The following is a 19,388-nucleotide window of genomic DNA, read 5'->3' on the forward strand; positions in this document are numbered from 1 at the left end:
AATCGAAATTTCTATTTTTCATAGCATATCTTTGTAGCTGACGCTGAGATGTTACCAAAACATTGGTTACAAACTTTTTTTTGATGAGAATTTTCAGAGTTATGAATCTTCAAAATTTCAATATTGTACGTATGCATGCACGCACGCACATACAAAAAGTATAAATCCGACTGGGCTACCTTCTTGTGGTACACCTTGAGTAATGCTTATGGTATTGAAATTTTGTAGTCAAAACTCTGAAAGTTTTCATTGAAAAAAGGTTTGTAACCAGTGTTTTGGAAACATCTCAACGTCAGCTACAAGGATATGCTATAAAAAATACAGATTTCCATTTAAGATTTTTATGTTGACCTTGACAACGTTTCTCAAGGTCATCCCAAGATCAAGTAAATATCAATGTATAATAGCTTTTTTAAACGCTATTACTTTTAATTGAAACATTTTTAACACTTTTTGTCCTAAGTCCGAGTATAGGTCGGGATAGCGCGCAGACGACAATTGTCGAAGCCCAAGTATAACTTGGGCCTCGCTATTTAAATCCATACGTTTTTGTTATTTTTAAAGTGCTTTTTTCACACTTAAAATTGATATATTGGTTGCTACGTTACAACAACATATATCAAAAATGAAAATTTTTTTATAGACATCAAAATTGTCCAAGATCCCATTAATAAATCATCTTTAAGGCCAAGGCTTCAAAGTGTTAAATAAATCAATATTTTTTGAGATAATTAGCCGTTCTGAAATTTTCGGCGGGTTCTGTATAACAAAAGTCACTGTTATATGATAACAATAATAATAAGCCAACATATATATAAAACGCAACTTTTATTATATTTAATAAAATGTTACTTACCCTTGGTACCTCTACAGGATGTTCTTCTTGTATCATATCCAATGCTGGACTATTACTGGGGGAGTAACTTACAGGGGTAGTAGCAGGTGATCTATGATGCCTAAGAGGACTTAAATCTAATGGTGTCGCCGGTGGTTGCGCTGGCGTACCATGTACGATACTACCCTGTACCGGCGTTGTAGTTAAACCACTAAGACCTATTGTTAATGAACAAAAAATAACAAAAGTGAATTCATATACATATCAAACTTCTCATTTTTAAATGATATGCATTACACAATAACAATTTTAAACATGCATTCCTTAAAATATTGATATATGTATGTTTTATATAGGATGTAAAAAAATTACGAAATTTCTAAATATCTCGAGAACTATTTCTAAAGTATTAAAGTATTTCTAAAAAAAAATATTTCAGACCAAAATTATAAGATTACAAAAAAAACATTAAATAGTAATATTGTCGTGATTTTGAAGTATATTTTGGTAAATATACAGGATTGGGAAAGTTATTTTTAAAAAGTTATCCACATTGAACGAGCAACGGTAACGCGTTGTTTTTTCAATAAGTAACAAATAACGGTAACGAGTTACTTTTTAAAAATAACTTTTCCAACGCTGAATATTCACATAAGATCAACTCCCTCAGAAGTCAAAGATCTTGATATACGTTATAGAATTCATCCCCTTGAGCAATATTCAAAAGGTCTTAACCATCACTCATTGTTTATTAAAAAGTTATTAACAAAAGATATGCTGGCACAATCCTGAAAATTAATGTTTTTCTCATTTATTATTTGTAATTATATTACATAATTTTACATACTTTTGTATCATTAATGAGACGCATTGTAAATATTATTTATTATTTTCTGATACAATTAAGAAAATAATTAAGAAGATGTGAAAAATCAAGTCATCAAATATAATTAAGAAGACAATTAAGATGTGAAAAATTCATCTATACGTTCATGGTGCAGGAGGAGACGTTTAAATAAATATTTGGCTTTGGTTTAATAATAAATACATATTGAAGGAGAGAGAATGTTACTAGTATTTACGGGGAAGGGGCTTCGCCTCTCCCCGTTGGTTAATCTAATCCACAGGTTCTCAAACTTATTTCGACCACCTCCCACTTTGAGACTAAAAAAAAATCTAGTGCCCCCTCTATTTTTTAACTTACCTTTTTACATTACCATCTGTTACGTTTCTTAAAAACAGTTATTGCAAATATAATTTTTAAACATGCATTATTATATGGATAGGATAGATAGGGTGTGACCCATATCCTATTTCTGAGATCAAAGAATGTTTCAATGAGAGGAAATAAAACTCATACTTAATCATATTTAGAAGTATTTTTATTAACATTAAAAGAAGGCTTTGAATTTAAAACTTATCTAATGTGAAGGATGAATTTGATGCGTTTTGACAAGTTTGTTAATATCAGGCTCGAATTCACTTAAAAACAGCCTTAAGTCGCTGCGTTCAGTAACTTGCAGCCGATTTCTCTTTTTAGTTAGCAACGTTGCTACAGCACTAAATCCACGTTCACACTAATACGACGATGGGAATGCTATCAGAAATCGTTGAACAACCGACCATAAACTAGGGTACAGTTGGGAGATTCGCTTCTGCAGCCAAAATTCTTGATAGCCATTCTTGAATTTAATTTTTAATTCTTCGTTTGTTGTCAGTTCTATAAGTTGTTCTTCTAACTGGGATGATCCTGCTGTGTTGGTTTGAAAAAGGATCCAAAACCCAGTCTGGTATGTCCACGTTTAAAATGTCCTTGAATCGTTCCTTAAAATCATCGTGGAGGTTCTCCAAGTGTTGACAGTAAATAAGCAAGTTATCGTTACTGAAGGATACTGCCGATAAATTGAGGAAGTTATTAAATTCATGTCTGCCGATATTCCTTCTGTACAGTAGCAATTTGGCTTCGAAAGCAGCAACGATATGTTTTAATTAAGTTTAAGTCGTCGCCTTGAAGCTGGAGATTCACATCATTAAACAATTTATACAGGTCTGTCAAATACGCAATATCATTCTTTGATGTGATGAGGTTGCCGCGCAATTCTGTATCTTTGTTTTCCAGGAACTCTATCACAGAGTCAAACAGATTGTAAAATCGAATCAGACAAGTACCTTTTGATAGCCAGCGCACTTCTGTGTGAAGCAGCAAGTGGTTAGAATCTTCATCATTGGCAGCGCAAAGCTGACTAAATAATCTGTCATTTAGTGAGCTGCTTCTGATTTTATTAACTGCTGTGATAACATATTGCAATGATGTATGCAAGCGTTCACTCAGATTTCTTGCAACCAAATGCTGGCGATGAATGACGCAATGTTCAGCTAGCACGCCTGGAACTTTATTTTTTAAGTACGCTATGAAGCCTTTGTAACGTCCTGACATAGCCGGAGCGCCATCTGTAACAGCTGACGTAATATTATTCAAAGGAACTTCCTTTTCGTCACAAAACTTTTCCAGTGTATTAAATATGGTTTCTCCCTTTGTGTCTGTTTCTAAATTTCTAGAAAATAATAGTTCTTGACATATTTTCTCAACTTTGATAAACCTCACGTATGACAATAACAATGCTTCATTAGTTGGTAAAGTGGACTCATCAAACTGAATTAAAAATTGACAAGTCTTAAGATGATTACACAACGATTCTTCAATGTTTTTAGCCATCTCATCAATTCGTCTTTGTACAGAACTATTGCTTAAAGGAATTTTTCGGATAATATCTGCCGCTGGTTTATGGAGCACAGTAGTTAATATTTCTTTTACTGGCGGTAAAATTAAATCCTCCCCTATAGTATGTGGTTTGCCGGTTTTAGCAATTAACAATGAGATATTGTACGAAGCACGAAGTCCGTCATCGTCTTGCTTAGAAGCTGCTGAAAAAAGTTTCGAGATAGTTGTTTGAACTGTGTACTTCTTTTCCAGGTCTTGAAAATAAGTCACATTTTTGTCTTTCTTATCCGAGTGAACTTTATTTAAATGATCTTGTAGCCTAAATGGCTTCATCGCTTCGTTCAAAAATGGTTTTTGGCAAATAAGGCACATTGACGATGACGGATTTGTAGGATTTTCTATAAATCCGTATTTAATATAATCCGCACCGTACTGTCGTCTTTTCTTCTTTGCTTCCGACATAGTTTAGACGTGAGTAAAATATTCGCTTGAAAACCTGCTATCGATATGATGATGCGGTACGCGCTAAAATGCTAATGAAAATAAAATACCAGGTATAGAAGTATGAAACCGGAATTTCTCTATAGATGGTGCTAGTCATCAATTTAGGGACCGTAAGACCGCTTCTGCAGCGCCATCATCTCCCTCTAACAGCTGACGAAGATTTTCAACACACAACAACCCAAGTTCCATACACCGGTATATTTTTCTATAACCTTAAACATGTCGAGTTTTGTGCCTACGAACTACGATTTGCGGACAGCATTGGTTTTTTGTTATCATTTGAAGAAAACTGCTGCGCATCGAATGCTTGTCGAAGCTTACGGTGAACATGCTCTTGGTAAAACACAGTGTTTCGAATGGTTCAAAAAATTCAAAAGTGGTGATTTTGACGTGAGAAACGAAGAGCGTGGGAAACCACCGAAAAAGTTCTCAGACAACGAATTGCAAGCCTTATTGGATGAAGATGATACTCAAACTCAACAAGAACTCGCGGATGAATTGAATGTGACGCAGAAAGCTCAATTCGTTGTAAACCATGGGAAAGATTGAGAAAATGGGAAAATGGGTTCCGCATGAACTGAATAAAAGACAGCAAGAAAATCGAAAAACCACTTGTGAAATGCTGCTCGACAGATACAAAAGAAAGTCCATCGTATTATGACAGGTGATGAAAAATGGATATATTTTGAGAATCCTAAGCGTCAGAAATCATGGGTGAATCTATCAACATCCACTGCAAATCGCTTTGGAAAGAAGACAATGCTCTGTGTTTGCTGGGATCAGAAGGGTGTAATCTATTATGAGCTGCTAAAACCTGATGAAACCGTTAACACTGATCGCTACCAACAGCAAATGATCGATTTAAATCGCGTGAAAAACAACCGGAATATGGAAAAAGGCAACACAAAGTCATTTTGCTCCATGATAATACCCCATCACACACAGCAAAACGGGTCAGGGAAACGATCGAGGCGTTCAGTTGAGAAATACTAAATAACGCATGCGGCTTATTCTCCAGACTTGGCTCCGTCCGATTATCATCTATTCGCATCAATGGGACACGCTCTCGCTGAACAACGCTTCAATTCGTATGGAAATGTACGAAAATGGCTCGATAGCTGGTTCGCTTCAAAAGAAGAAATGTATTTTTGGCGTGGCATTCATAAACTGCCGGAGAGGTGGGAAAAATGTATAAATAACAATGGACATTATTTTGAATAAAATATTTCTTATCATTTTCAAACAACAGACGTGTAATTTTTACAAAAAAAATTCCGGTTTCATACTTCTACACCTGGTAAACACTCACTGCCTTTATATAGATTGGAAATGTAACACGCACCGACAGGAACAAGATAAACTTGTAACCACTTGTTTATGTGAGTAACCGAATTCGTATAGTAGAATTTTTATTCATTGACTTAATTTGATAAAATACTTAAAACCGCAGTACTTATAAAAAAGCCTATAAATGCCTGCCACTTCAATACAAGCCCTCATTGTAAAATAAAAGTTCAGAAGTGTCGGCTACTCGCTAAAGATACCGTTGTAAGTTACTTGCACCAACGACTATCCATATTATTTGTTTTATTTATATTTGGAGTAAAATACATTTGTAAAAAGGCTTACTGAAGCTCATCAGCCTATGGTAAATGGGATTGTTCGAAGTAATATTAAGTTAAAAATTAATATGTAAGTTACAGATAATAAATCATTACTGGTAATTCGCACCAAAATTTCACGTTATTTTAAAACACCAATTTTGTCTTTAAAACTGATTGATGCAAATTGCATATTTTAAAGATCTTAAAAGTCAGCAGAATATTATTCCCTTCTTTAGTTCTATAAAAAAGAGGCAGTTTTTTAAAAAGAATTAAAAATTTAAGTCAGCCGATAAAAATGCTACTATACTAAGCAAGTTAGAACAAGGAAGATAATGATGTCTATTCATGCAGAGTTGTAAAAATCGCGTTGTTTCACAAAAACTTGTTAGAACTTGATTGTCACAAACACGGCACGAACTGAAGGTGGATGGTCCGATACAGTTTTCCATACAAACTTTGAGGAACCAATGACGGTGATAGAAAAGATATAATTCCATTATTAGTGTTTTACTTAATTTTAAAACTAACTAACAAAGTGCCGAATATCTAGTTTTGTTATAAAAAATGTTTATTAAAGGAAGTAAAATAAACTATTATTATTTAATTTAGCTAGATGCTAGCTAGATTCTAGCTAAATTAAATAATAATAAATTGTTTTACCTGTTATAGTTATAAGAAACCTTATTATAAGAAACAGCTTCTATCTGCTAGAAGCTGTTTTTTATAACAAGGTTACTAATGGTTAACAAGGTTCGACTTTATTTAATTTTAGTTTTAAATACTGAGGACAACGGTTTCAGTGGAAGGGCGATTTAAAGTCGGATTTTTATACATTGAATTTCTTTGCCGTCGCCCCTCTAGATTGCCTTAACGCCTCCTAATTTTCTCTGAGCCTTCTACTGCCCCCCTGAAAGCCTCCAGCCCCTACAAGGGGGCGTTATCATCCACTTTGAGAAAGAGTGATCTAATCTAATCCTAACTTTTTAATTTTCTTTACAAGAAAACTTGAAAAGAATGGATTACTTACAGGTTACCTAAGGTAATTCATATTATATATAAATATCCTACCAAATAATCCCCAAATACTCTCACAAACAAACTCACAAGAAACAAAAGGGTAAGGTTAAGTTAGATTAATCGGCGGAGAAAGTCTCTCTCCCATAAACACCAGTAACATTCTTTCCTAAAACCTTACCATGAGTGATCTATAATATATTGGTAAGTACGGGATGAATAAGTACTAGAAATAAATGTATTTTTCAAATTTCTTTTGTTAAAAACTTTTTAATAAACAATGAACGACGGCTAAAACTTTTCAAATGTTACTCAGAAGAATGACCTTGACAACGTATGTCAAGATCGTTGACTTCTGAAGGAATTGACTTTAAGTGAATATTTACCTATTTTTTATGAAATTATTTCAAGATTAACTTTTACTTTTTTAATGCAATTCTATAGTTTTCTTTAAATATAATTCGATTCTTCAAGTTTGTTGTATATAGACATATTAAAGTACAAAAAGACATACAAAAGTATTAGGTCAGTCAAAAAGTTCGTTCCGATTTTTGTGTTAAGTTTGACCTCCTCATACAGTACACTTTATCCGAGGGACATCCTGTGGACGTTCTGTAGACGTCCTTAGGACGTCTTTAGAACGTCCTGTATGTTATATTTAATGGAAACAACTCATTCATCAATCAAATAATTTTCGCCATTATCTACGATCGTTCGCCAACGTTCTAGCAGTATTCGTATGCCTGTATGGTAAAAGATGGCTGATTTATTAAAAAAAAAAACAGGAATATAATTTTTAAGTCTAAAAAGACTTTTTCCTATTTAAATTGTATTATAATGACTGGAACAAGAGATAAGAAAATGCAATGTCTGGAAAATATGGAGGATATAAGAAAATGTCAGATAGAAATGCGTGATAATCATGTTTTATCACAACTTAATATCTTTTGAAAAATCATTATGTGATTAACGTTATTAGATGGTAAATTTTTTTAACATCATGACATGAATGACATCTGACAAGGGAAGAATCTGATGTCGTCATCACGGATTTTATTCAAATTGGAATATGTTGTGCGATGAACGACACGGGGTCTCCTTGTTGGGCGCCGAGTTTCGACAACGTACAGCGAAACACCTCGGAGAGCATCGGCACCGTCGCGTCCGCATGAGCGGGAACGCTGGATTTCGCACGCGCACGAAAATCACGTGTTGACCGAACATTCGTTCGCGGCCCGCCGATCAAAGAGCCATGTGGACGGGGGCAGGGCATCGTCCAGCAAAGTTGTTCCTATAGGAAAAGCGCAACAAATCACTGCGGGAGCAACGATCATTAAACGTGAGATACGCGAAAGAGTACCAAATCGAAAGACCAAAGTTGGCCACCAGACGTTGTTCGCATCAGCGAAAGTCCGAAAAATCATGAGAACTTTTTCCTCGATCCCTTCGCAATGAGCACGACTAGCTCAACATTCCGAACGGAGAGAGACGGGGTCTAAAGCTCCTTGGGGAATAGAAATTGTACGTATCCGAATAGGTGAACATGCATAAGAATAATTCAGGATAAAGTGCAAGAATACGCGATTCGTTAACAAGAAAAAAAAACATTTATTTGACACGGAAATCAAAGTAACAATGAGACAAAATTAAAAGAAACATGATAAGTAATCAGACGCGATAGATTCTCGAGAACACTGTCGGAGCGGTCGTTTTAATGCTAATAATCGTAGTTAAACTCGCAATCGACAATACAGCAAGTACAAGAAAAAACCGAAACGCGAATTATACAGAAAGCGCGACATGAAATTTTTAAGGAGCACCATAGCGACGGTCACTCATCCGCGAACGCAATTCCACATGCTACAATACGGAATGGACGCGACAACAAAATACCAGGCCGCGCTCACGATATTCGCGCGATACTACCAAAGTCGATCGTGCAGCGCGGAACGCGTACGTCGAAATGTCAGATCGACACATCCTCACGAAGACGATAACACAAGAAAAAGACACGAAATACGCAAGAATGTACGATACGCTAATCGTGCTCGGCCGATTAATAAGCGCGGTGCCTCACGCCGAACCCCAGATCTGTCGTCGCTCGCCACTCCCCGAGTAACGAACCTAATTTCCCGAACACTCAATATCCGCGAAAAGAACGTTAAATATACGCGTTACGACAGATTGTTCTTGTTGTGAAACGCGGGCGTTACATTCCGACACGAGATTCTTACACCTGTCTAACGCAACACAACAATTATAACGCGAATGGCTAGAACGTCCCACCAGTTGATCTCTATGAGATCGATAATACGAGAGATGCGAGTTTACAAACTTTCTTACGTCGATGATAAGCGGAGTCATGAAATTCCGGCGTCCACCGGATTCCAGTCACCTTGCACACTCACGGTATTCGAATATGCAAGAACGACACGCACAACGCTAAATACCGAGGCGACCAGCCTCAAAAACATACGATTCAATTTGACTCGACGCAAGTTCGTACTGTATAATCGAAAAAAAAACAACCTCATCGATATGTTCACAGCTCGTTTCTTCACATCGACTCTCGACAAGTGTGCTTTCATAAACAGTGTTTAAGATGCACGAACAATTTTAGATGTAAATTTTTCGTGAATGCTTGAGAGGTGCACAGTCTCACTTGTCTATCAAATAATGGAGGCTTGGTATTATAACATATTCCAATTTGAACGAAATCCGTAATGTTAACATCAGATCTTTTTTTTGTAAGCAGCATATGCGCATGCATCTGTATTTATTTTTATCCTTATATTTTGACTATTGTAATAATAAAATGAGGTCAGATTAAATATATTTTGTTATCTACGATATTCTAATTCAACTATTTGAAATTGCGCATAGTCTGCATTAAAGTATGAGTTCTGACGTTATCAAAATAGAAGAGATGTCCTTCCAATAGACCAAAACCAGTCGCTTTTCCTAGATTGTAGTTTTCAATTTATCCAGTTCACAATATTTGTCAGAATTGATCGTCTGGCTAATGGAAAGCAGCTTATAAAAGATTAAGCTTTTGCAATTTCACCATACATACATCACCTTTTTAGAATACAAATCGGTATTTACCATTGATCGACCAGGCTTTTTCAATTGCCTCCATGTTAGTTTTTGTTGATTGTTATTGTATAAGGTCCATTTTTCATTGCCTGTTACTAATCGATACTAAAATGAGTCTTTAGTTAATTGAATAAAAAATTGGTTGTGGAGACGCGACCCAATTTGTTTTTCTTTATGAAAGCATGCGATACTCAAATATCGAGCTTTAAAATATAGCCAATTTTTTTTTAATGACCAAATACACTTCTGTATGCAACGACTAACTTTTGTGCAATTTTTTTCATGGAAATGTTTAAATTTAAAGTGATAAAATTAATGATTAAATTATCATCAACTATCATTGAGTATCCAAAGCATAGTTTTACTTCTAGGTTAAAAATCATCGTGTCTAAAGCGCACAAATCATTTTCTAACTGGTAATCTAGTAATCACTGCCGTCTCTTCATAAACTTTACTTTCGGTGATATCAAAAACATTTAGAACATCTCTAAACTTAAATAACATAATATGGCACAAATACAATTTATCGTTTCCATTTAACAAATACAGCATATAAACACAATATAAATGCATTAATGCGCATTGTGCAGGTGAAGTTGTCACCTTTATAACAATATATAATATATAAATATTATCAGCGTTGTTACCTACATTATAGTCTATTTGATAAGAATGAGTCCGGCGAAACTTTGACCTGTAGACCATTAGACAGGAAATTCCAACGGGAGCAAGTAAAGGAAGCCTTTCCCTCAGATGTGTTACGTCTACGTAACTTTTCTTAGACAATTGATTTGAAATAACGTTTGGAAGATAACAAGCAGATAAAACTGAATGGAAATTGTTATACAATTACAATCAATAATATCGAATATGACTCTGATATCGTGTGAAACATCTTTCCCCCTTCTCTAAAAGGTGGCGAGAACTCGTGCAGGAGCTTCTCATCACTTGCTTAAAAAGAATGATCGCGAATAATTGTGTTAGATTTTTAGACCAGACTAGACCAGATGAGACTAAATTAGACTCATTTAGACAAAAGACAAATACAGAGCTCAAAACATTTCCTTCTTGCAAATTTTTCTTTTAATAAACTATTAATTAGATGCGACATTTGTAGTTTACTAAATTAATCCATACACGATAAAGATTAATACTAGCTATTTGTAGTTCAGCCATGATAAAGATTTGTTTATTAAAAGTATTCCTCGAGCCAATTATCATCCGCAAGGATAGTATTAAATTTTGCTCCTCCACAGCCAAGCCTTATCAACTCCGACTCACCTATTCTCAGTCACTCGATCATTCGAATTGATAAAATTTTTCCCAAAGAAAAACGTAAGTAGAAATATTTTATAAATCCTAACTTGTTTTTTTTACCAAAATTAATGCACATATACACATTTACACGTAAACTTGTCTATCCCGAGGTAAATTGGCTATATGCTCTAACCTTAAAAGCGACAAATACATAACGACTCATACGGGAAAATCAATCCGAGTTAGTTCGTAAGACATGCTTTATAAAGAAAGCATCAATTATGGTCCGATTTAGTGGCAGAAAGACAGATGAAGATGAGATGAAAATCCGAAAAATCCATCTTAAATTAGATGAAGAGGATTTTGTTTTTAATTTATCTAGATAATAGATAAGATAGGTTGCACTACTTATCAAGATAATTCTTTAGATGATATTGTTTTCATGAGAAACTTTATAAAAATTCATAATAAAAATGACGTAGATCATAAAATTGCACAATGATAAAATAATTCGTCAACGTCAATCGCTTTAAATTTAAGGATATAATAAAAAAGATCAATAAACATTGACTGCTCACTAATTGCTGTTTTCTAAATGCAGTAATTATTTCAGTTTTCTTCTATAAAACCCATATCAGACTGACTGTGAAGGCCGATCTGACTGGCAGTTACGAATGTTGACTTGAAGGGCCTATCATAATGAAGCGTCATATAACTAGTCTATTAAAATTGGTCAATTAAGAGTTGGTAGGTGTAATTGGCAGTCGGGTCAGCCTTCACAGTTGACTTAAAAGTTTGATTCAATAACAAAACAAAAACTTTACTGTAATTAAATCTTTATAGAACTTTATAACAATGTAATATTCTAACAGTATAATACTCTTCGTAATACTTGCATTAGGAAAAATACACATAACGTCATAGACACTATAAAAAGTTACATAAGACGATTACAATTCAATACGACATGAAATTTATACGAGACGGAAGGTTAAGTGTGAATGCATAAGTCGATGGCTTCCGGTTTAATATAATATTGATATGAATATAAATGTGTTTGATACGGGCTTAAAGTGGATTGATCAATTGAAACAAATGGTCTGTTCTTTTTAGTTGCACTGCTGTGCAATAACTGATGCAATAACTTACAGTGAGGCAAATATATTTTGTTTCGCTTTAACTTATTATATACACCAATTTAACAGTGCAGCTAAAAAGAACTGTAAGAAATTTACTAACTTTTTTACTTTAGTTCCAAGACCGAGAATGAAATGTTACAAGTCTAGATAGGAAATTTGGAAGAGCTTGGACTCTTGTGGAGTCGTGCAGTGAAGTTGGGAGGACACAAGGCGAAAGAAGACGGTTGAAACAGTTGAATGAGAGAGATGTATGGCGCACAAATGTTGGTTGTATTGGCAACGGTCGGGCGAGTAATAGTTTATGTTTTGTTAACAAAACCTCTCTCAGGGCGAGTACGTCGCGCTTTTATTTTTTCTGAATAATCGTAACTTGTGGTAACTTAGTGAAGCAACTACGAACAAAAAGAGCTCATATATTGGGTTGCCCGAAAAGTAATTGCCGATGGCTCCAATAGATGGCTTTAAGCGTCTGTTTGAATGTCTTCTGTCAATGTTATGATTTTTTTCTTTTGACGTTTGTAAGCTGTCACTCTTAGTTGATTTTAGAAGCAAATTACACGTGTTTTTGTTAAAAATTGTTAGTTTGGCGTCAGTTTTAGTATGAAGTTCAATAACGAGCATTTTCGTCATATTTTATTTTTTTATTTCCGCAAAGGAAAAAACGCAGCGCAGGCTGCTAAAAAGTTACGTGACGTATATGGCGAGGAAGCCTTAAAAGAAAGACAGTGCCGCAATTGGTTTGATAAGCTCCGTTCTGGAGATTTTTCACTCAAAGATGAGCAACGTTCAGGTCGGCCATTGCAAGCTGATGATGACCAAATCAAAGCCATAATCGAGTTGGATCGTCATATATCTGAGTGGGAGATTGGAGAGAAGTTGAAAATACCAAAATCAACAATCCACGATCATATAAAACGTCTTGGATTTGTTAAAAAGCTTGATATTTGGGTACCACATGAATTGAAAAAAATTCATTTAACGAAGCGTATCAATGCTTGCGATTCTCATCTCAAACGCAATGAATTCGATTCTTTTTTGAAGCGAATAATTACTGGTGATGAAAAATGGATTGTTTACGATAATATTAAGCGAAAACGTTCATGGTCCTAACGTGATGAGCCACCACAAACCACCTCGAAAGCTGATATTCACCAAAAGAAGATTTTGCTATCAATTTGGTGGGATTGGAAGGGTGTGGTATTTTTTGAGCTCCTTCCAAGGAACCGAACCATCAATACGGATGTCTACTGTCAGCAACTGAACAAACTGAATGCAGCGATTAAAGAAAAATGGCCAGAATTGGTCAATCGTAAGGGCGTCATCTTCCACCAGGACAACGCTAGACCACACACATCTTTGGTCACTCGCCAAAAATTAATGGAGCTTGGTTGAGAATTGATGTTACATCCACCATATAGCCCTGACATTGCGCCGTAAGATTACTATTTATTTCGATTCTTGCAGAACTACTTGGACTAAAACTTTTAAGGATGATGAAGCTGTGAAATCGCACTTGGATCAATTTTTTGCCGATAAAAACCAGAAGTTCTACGAGCGTGGAATTATGAAGTTGCCATAAAGATGGCAAAAGGTCATCAAACAAAATGGAAAATATGTCAGTGATTAAAGTTCATTCTATGCACAAAAAAAATTGTATTTTATTTCTATGAAAAAATCGGCAATTATTTTTCGGGCAACCGATATTAATAGTGTGTGTTATAATTGCACTGAATGTTGGATCGTTTCGCNAGCAACCCAATAGATTGAGGGAGTCATTCTGAATGAGAGGACGAATAGTTCTGCCATTTTCTCACGGAACAGACCAAAGGAGATAAAACCCAAATTTGCTGATTCTTTGAAATCTAATCTCTAATCCCTAGCCTGATACGGGCTTAACCCCGTAACTTGTACGCTCGAGTTAATTCGAACGCGCTAAACAGGCCAAACTGTGCACACTCGAGATAATTCGAGCGGCGTTGTATTTTATGCTGCTATAATTTTTCACACTCGAATATAATCGAGAATTGAAAATAACAATGTGAAAGCAAAGAAAAAAATTTTTTTACATAAAAAAAAATTGATTTTTTTGGCCGGTTTTTTCAAAAAAACTGTGCGTTAAGGGGTTAATGCATATTATTTCATTCAATTGATCGAAAAGTGAGTTCAGAATATAGACCATAACATCATTTCAGATAATTTGTAGAGATAACATGTTTTTTTATCTAAGATGAAGATAAATATACTTTGTATTTCTTCCATCCAGATAAAGATAAAGATGATCTACTTATTAATCTGGATGGTTATTTAGATAATTTTATTTAGATATCGGCAAATACTGAATATATTATACATAATAAGAAGATGTCTACGCGCTCATGATGTGAAATATCGAAACATAATTAAGAAACCTTTACTGTCCGAAAAACACGTCGAAAAAAGAATCGCTAGGGCGCAAGAAAATTTGGACCGCGATTGGGACAACGTAAACCGTAGTTTATAATGGGTAGTAGAATAGGTAGTATGTTCGTAGGAAGTAAGAATAAGAAATTGACCAGTCATATTCGAATATAAAGAGAATAATCGATTATGATTGATTAATTTTTTACTCTTACTTCTTATAAACATACTCCAACTGACCATTGTGGATCACGTTTAATTTTTTCCGACAAAGCTTCCTTTTGGGCACGTTCTACTCATATTTGGTATACGCCAAAATTTATCCAGCGGACCATTAAACATCTAGTAAAAATGCACATTTGGAGATACTTCTCAAAGCACGGATTTGGCACTTAGCACATCTTTATAGACAATTTGAACATCGGCAAAATAATAAAAATTTATAAAGTTTTATTACTATCTGCCCAAAAGTGGTTTAGAAGGAAAAACAAATATTGGCTATTACAAGAGGACAATGATCCAAAACATTGAAATCGTTTTTATGCTGCGTGACAAACAAGAAAATGTCGTTCATGCACTGTATTAGCTGTCACAGTCACGGCAGTGCTGTAGCCGGCTAAAGTAAAAAAATTAGTAAATTTCTTACAGTTCTTTTTAGCTACATAAATAAATTCCATTGAAAACGTCTGAACGTCTCTATTCATGAAGTTTAAACTTCGTGGAAAGAAGATTTGGAAGGTCAAGCTTAATAGCTAGTTTGACAAATTTGATTGATCTAGAGATCTTTACTTCGAGAATACTCTATTAAATTAGTGAAAAATCTGCCTCGAAGGCCAGGCAATTATTAATAATGAAGGTAATTGGATAAATTATTAATAATAAAGCATTACGGTTCTTATCAAATAATATGTATGTATTTTTTTCAATCATTACAATAAATAGTTTTTGAGTTATGCCGGACAGGCTCTTATCAAACAGAGTATTGGTCTGTTCTTTATAGCTGCACTAGTGCAATAAGTTGCTGAACTAGTGCAATAAGTTGAAGTGAGACAAGTATATGTTTTCTCACATCAACGTATTGCACTAGTTCAGTAGTACAGTAATACAGAATAGACCATATATTATACGCATATGTTGCCACCTATTGAAAATCGGAGCAAATTTCTTGATTGATCCAATATTAAGGTGAAATTATCGAAAAATGAATAGTCATCAAGATATTTCATATATTATGCTGAAAATTATCAAAATAAAATATAAAACATTTCGAAAAATATTTATTTTTTAGTGATCTTATCTCAATACTCTATATAGAATAACCTGAAAAATTTACATTAAAGAAACCATATGTTTTCGAAGAAAAAGATTAATACCTTGCGTAATTGCCGCTACACCTCTTTCATGTACAGGAGATCCAGGAATACTTGCAGGACTATGTGAAGGAGATGCTAATCTTTGTAATTGTTGATATTCTTGTTGTATAGCTTGGATAGCTGGTCCAGGTGCACCCGATCCTTCCGAAGCACGGCGAACAGGTGAATATCTTTCTGTAGCAACATGGCTACTGGGCTCCTTATATGAATCCCTATTGGTTACTGAAATTCATATAAAAGTTAGAAACCCATTGCAACATGATCTAAAAATGTGTACACAGTATATTTTATAATAATCGTCTAAAAAGTATATATCTTAATATAATAGAGCAGCGTTTTCCCTTTTCTATACAAATTTAGATAACCATTTTAAATCTGTTTATCTTTCCTTTGCAAACAAATTTTGATTAATGACTTTCAATAGTGTTAAATAACCTTGACATAGTTTAAAATTTACGTTTTATGTCACGACCGTTTCACGAACTCCTTTCGCAAAACGATTGAATAATTATCAGATAATTAAAAGTAATGCGTATTCAACATTTCTGCATGAAGAGGAAATTGCTCCATTTTAATATAGATACATAATGATGTACTTTGTAAGTGATCACTACGAGATAATATATATATATACAAGGTGAGGCAAAAGTATGAATACCCTGAAATATTTTGAAAACAGCGTACTTTAGCAAAAAATATGGTTGAGATAAAAGTTTTAGGATTTTGAGGGCGGAACTCAATGATGACCTTGATTTTGACTTTGAGGTCAAATTTGAAAGTCATTTGAAGGTCAACTTGTTTTTTTTTTATGGAAACTTCTATTTTTGACCTCAGAAATAAAAAGAGCGGAAAATTTTACGTTGAGATATGTGGTTGATGGGGTAACTCTCATTCTACAGGTCAAATCAAGGTAAAATGACACCGACAGAAGTATTGCGAAATATCTCGAAAACGGTGCATTTTTGGTAAAAACATTGATAGGGACCTTGACTTTGACCTTCATGAGCCCCTTCAAGGTCATATTGGAAAAATTCAGCCAACTAAGGCCTTAGTTGGCCGGATCTTCCCTCGACCATGTCTTAGTTAGCAGAATTTTTCTAATATGACCTTGAAGGGAGTCACGAAAGTCTAAGGCAAGATACCTATCAATGTTCTCAGGAAAAATGCATTTATTTCAGAACAAAATGAATGAACAGATTAATCAAAGTATTGTCCATCGCTGGCTACGACTTTTTCCCACCTCTCAGGCAATTTTCGAAATCCATCTCGAAAAAATGTCTCGTCTTTTGAGGCGATCTAAGTTAGGAGCCAATTTTCGATTTCTGCGAAAGAAGTGAACCGGTGACCTGCCAAATCGTGCTGCATCCGTCAGAACAACCAGTAATCAGAAGGAGCAATGTCCGGCGAATACGGCGGGTGCGGTAAAATATCCCACTTGAGCGTTTCCAAATAATTTTTTATGACTTTTGCGACATGAGGCCGAGCGTTATCATGCAAAAGAATAACTTTGTCACGTCTTTGCTCGTATTCCGGCCGTTTTTCTCGTAATGCACGGCTCAAACGAATCAATTGTAGCCTATACCGATGGCCCGTAATGGAATCGTCAGCCAAAAAAATTATATTTTACCGCATACGGTAAAATATAATTTTTTTGGCTATCCAGAGCGAAGCTTGTCTTCAACGCTGAAATCATCATTCTTGTAACGTCGAAACCATTCCCTACATGATTTATCAGTTGGAGCATTGTCACCATAAACTTCTACAAGCATTCGATGCGCTACAGCTGCACTTTTCTTCCAATTAAAGCAGAAAACTAAAACCTCCCGCAAATGCTGCTTAGTTAACACAAAATTTGACATATTCAACACAGTAAAAAACAGGGGTTTTGTATAAAACTTAAAGCAATATAAACCGAATATTATTGACAGATGTATAACCTCTCTAAAACCACCGAAATCAGCTGTCACTATGAAACATTCATAACAGCCAGACATCTTTTGAAAACGGACCGAACTAATTTGTACACCCAACAAAAAAGAAAAATATATATATATATATAAATAGAGAGAGAGAGAGAGAGAGAGAATCTCGTAGTGAAGTTTGTAGAACGATCATAACATAACACCTAAACATTAAATGATATTATGTTTATTTCATGTACAGAGTGTCCCAAATTAATTTCGGTTCCTATAGTATGCAAATAGTACATATGAAACTAGTACATATAAGTATTAGTGCAATAGTACATATGAAACTGAACAAAGAAGTTATGTACCATTTTGCAAAATTCGCAATTGTTAGTGGAGAATTAATTATTTTATCTGAGCTAATGAGCACACGGGAAGAAGCGGGCTAGATACTGCATGAAGAAAAATGGCTTACTTCTGAAGATCTCCTAATAACGATGATTATCAACTCATGACGAGAGGCGTGTTTCTCTTCGGCGTACAGCCTTATGTCATATGCTCCTCACTGCTTGCTGTGTTACGTCGCCTTTAGAAAGTAGTTAATGCTCATTGTTGCTAGGAGATCTTCAGAAATAAGCCATTTTTCTTTATACAATGTCCGGTATACCATTTCCCGTGCGTTTCATTAGCTTAGATAAAATAATTCATTCCTTACTAACAACTGCGAATTTTGCAAAATGGCATATGACTTTTCTGCTCAGTCTCACGTGTTCTTGCACATTTCGAGAATCAAGATTAGTTTGGGATCCTGTATATATACATATACGGAGTAAACCACACAACTTGATTAGTTTAGTTTAGTCTGCTATTAGTGGGGTGCTTGAAAATTTTTTTGTCTAGTATAACATAGTTAAAGATGAACTTTAAAAGCATCTTAAAGTTCACTTTGAACTATGTTATATTAGGCAAAAAAATTTTCAAGCGTTCTACTAACAACAGAATAAACAAAGTTAATCACATTGCGCAGTTCCTGCGTGCGTGCGTGCGTGCGTGCGTGCGCGCGCACACGCGTGTGTGTGTGTGTGTGTGTGTATATATCGGGTGTATCAGACAAAACATCCTATTTAACGAGGGAAGGTTATTTTAAAAAAATGTTTCACACAAAAGTTGTTAGGGATCAAGCAATGCATTACATGAGTACTAGGTGTACCGGTATGAAGTGAGCGTTTTTTTGTGAAATCAAAACACTATTTTTTAATGGGAAAGTAAAAAACATTTTATTCAAAGTATTGGCCATTGCTAGTTACACATTTTTCCCATCTTTCAGGCAATTTGTGGATTCCACGCCAATAAAACTGTTCGTCTTTTGAAGCAAACCAATTAGTCACCCAATTTTCGACTTCCTCGTAGGAATCGAAGTGCTGCTCAGCCAATGCGTGTCCCATCGATGAAAACAAATGGTAGTCGGAAGGAGCCAAGTCTGGTGAATACGGCGGGTGGGGTAGCAGCTCCCAGCCGAGTGCTTTGATCGTATCCTGAA

General features: G+C 35.0%; 1 protein-coding gene across 1 annotated transcript; it reads right to left on the reverse strand.

The window, feature by feature from the left end:
- Positions 1–826: 826 nt before the first annotated feature.
- LOC106751155 lies at positions 827–16,163 on the reverse strand (the record flags this gene model as incomplete). The annotated part of the gene is made up of 2 exons (XM_014631985.1): positions 827–1,053; positions 15,942–16,163. Coding segments are annotated over 2 exons (449 nt in total), but the record flags the coding sequence as incomplete, so codon positions are not given.
- Between the last annotated feature and the right edge of the window lie 3,225 nt (positions 16,164–19,388).

Source organism: Dinoponera quadriceps, unplaced genomic scaffold, assembly GCF_001313825.1.
Source record: "Dinoponera quadriceps isolate SergipeBrazil2010 unplaced genomic scaffold, ASM131382v1 scaffold8742, whole genome shotgun sequence".
Taxonomy (NCBI): Eukaryota; Metazoa; Arthropoda; class Insecta; order Hymenoptera; family Formicidae; genus Dinoponera; species Dinoponera quadriceps.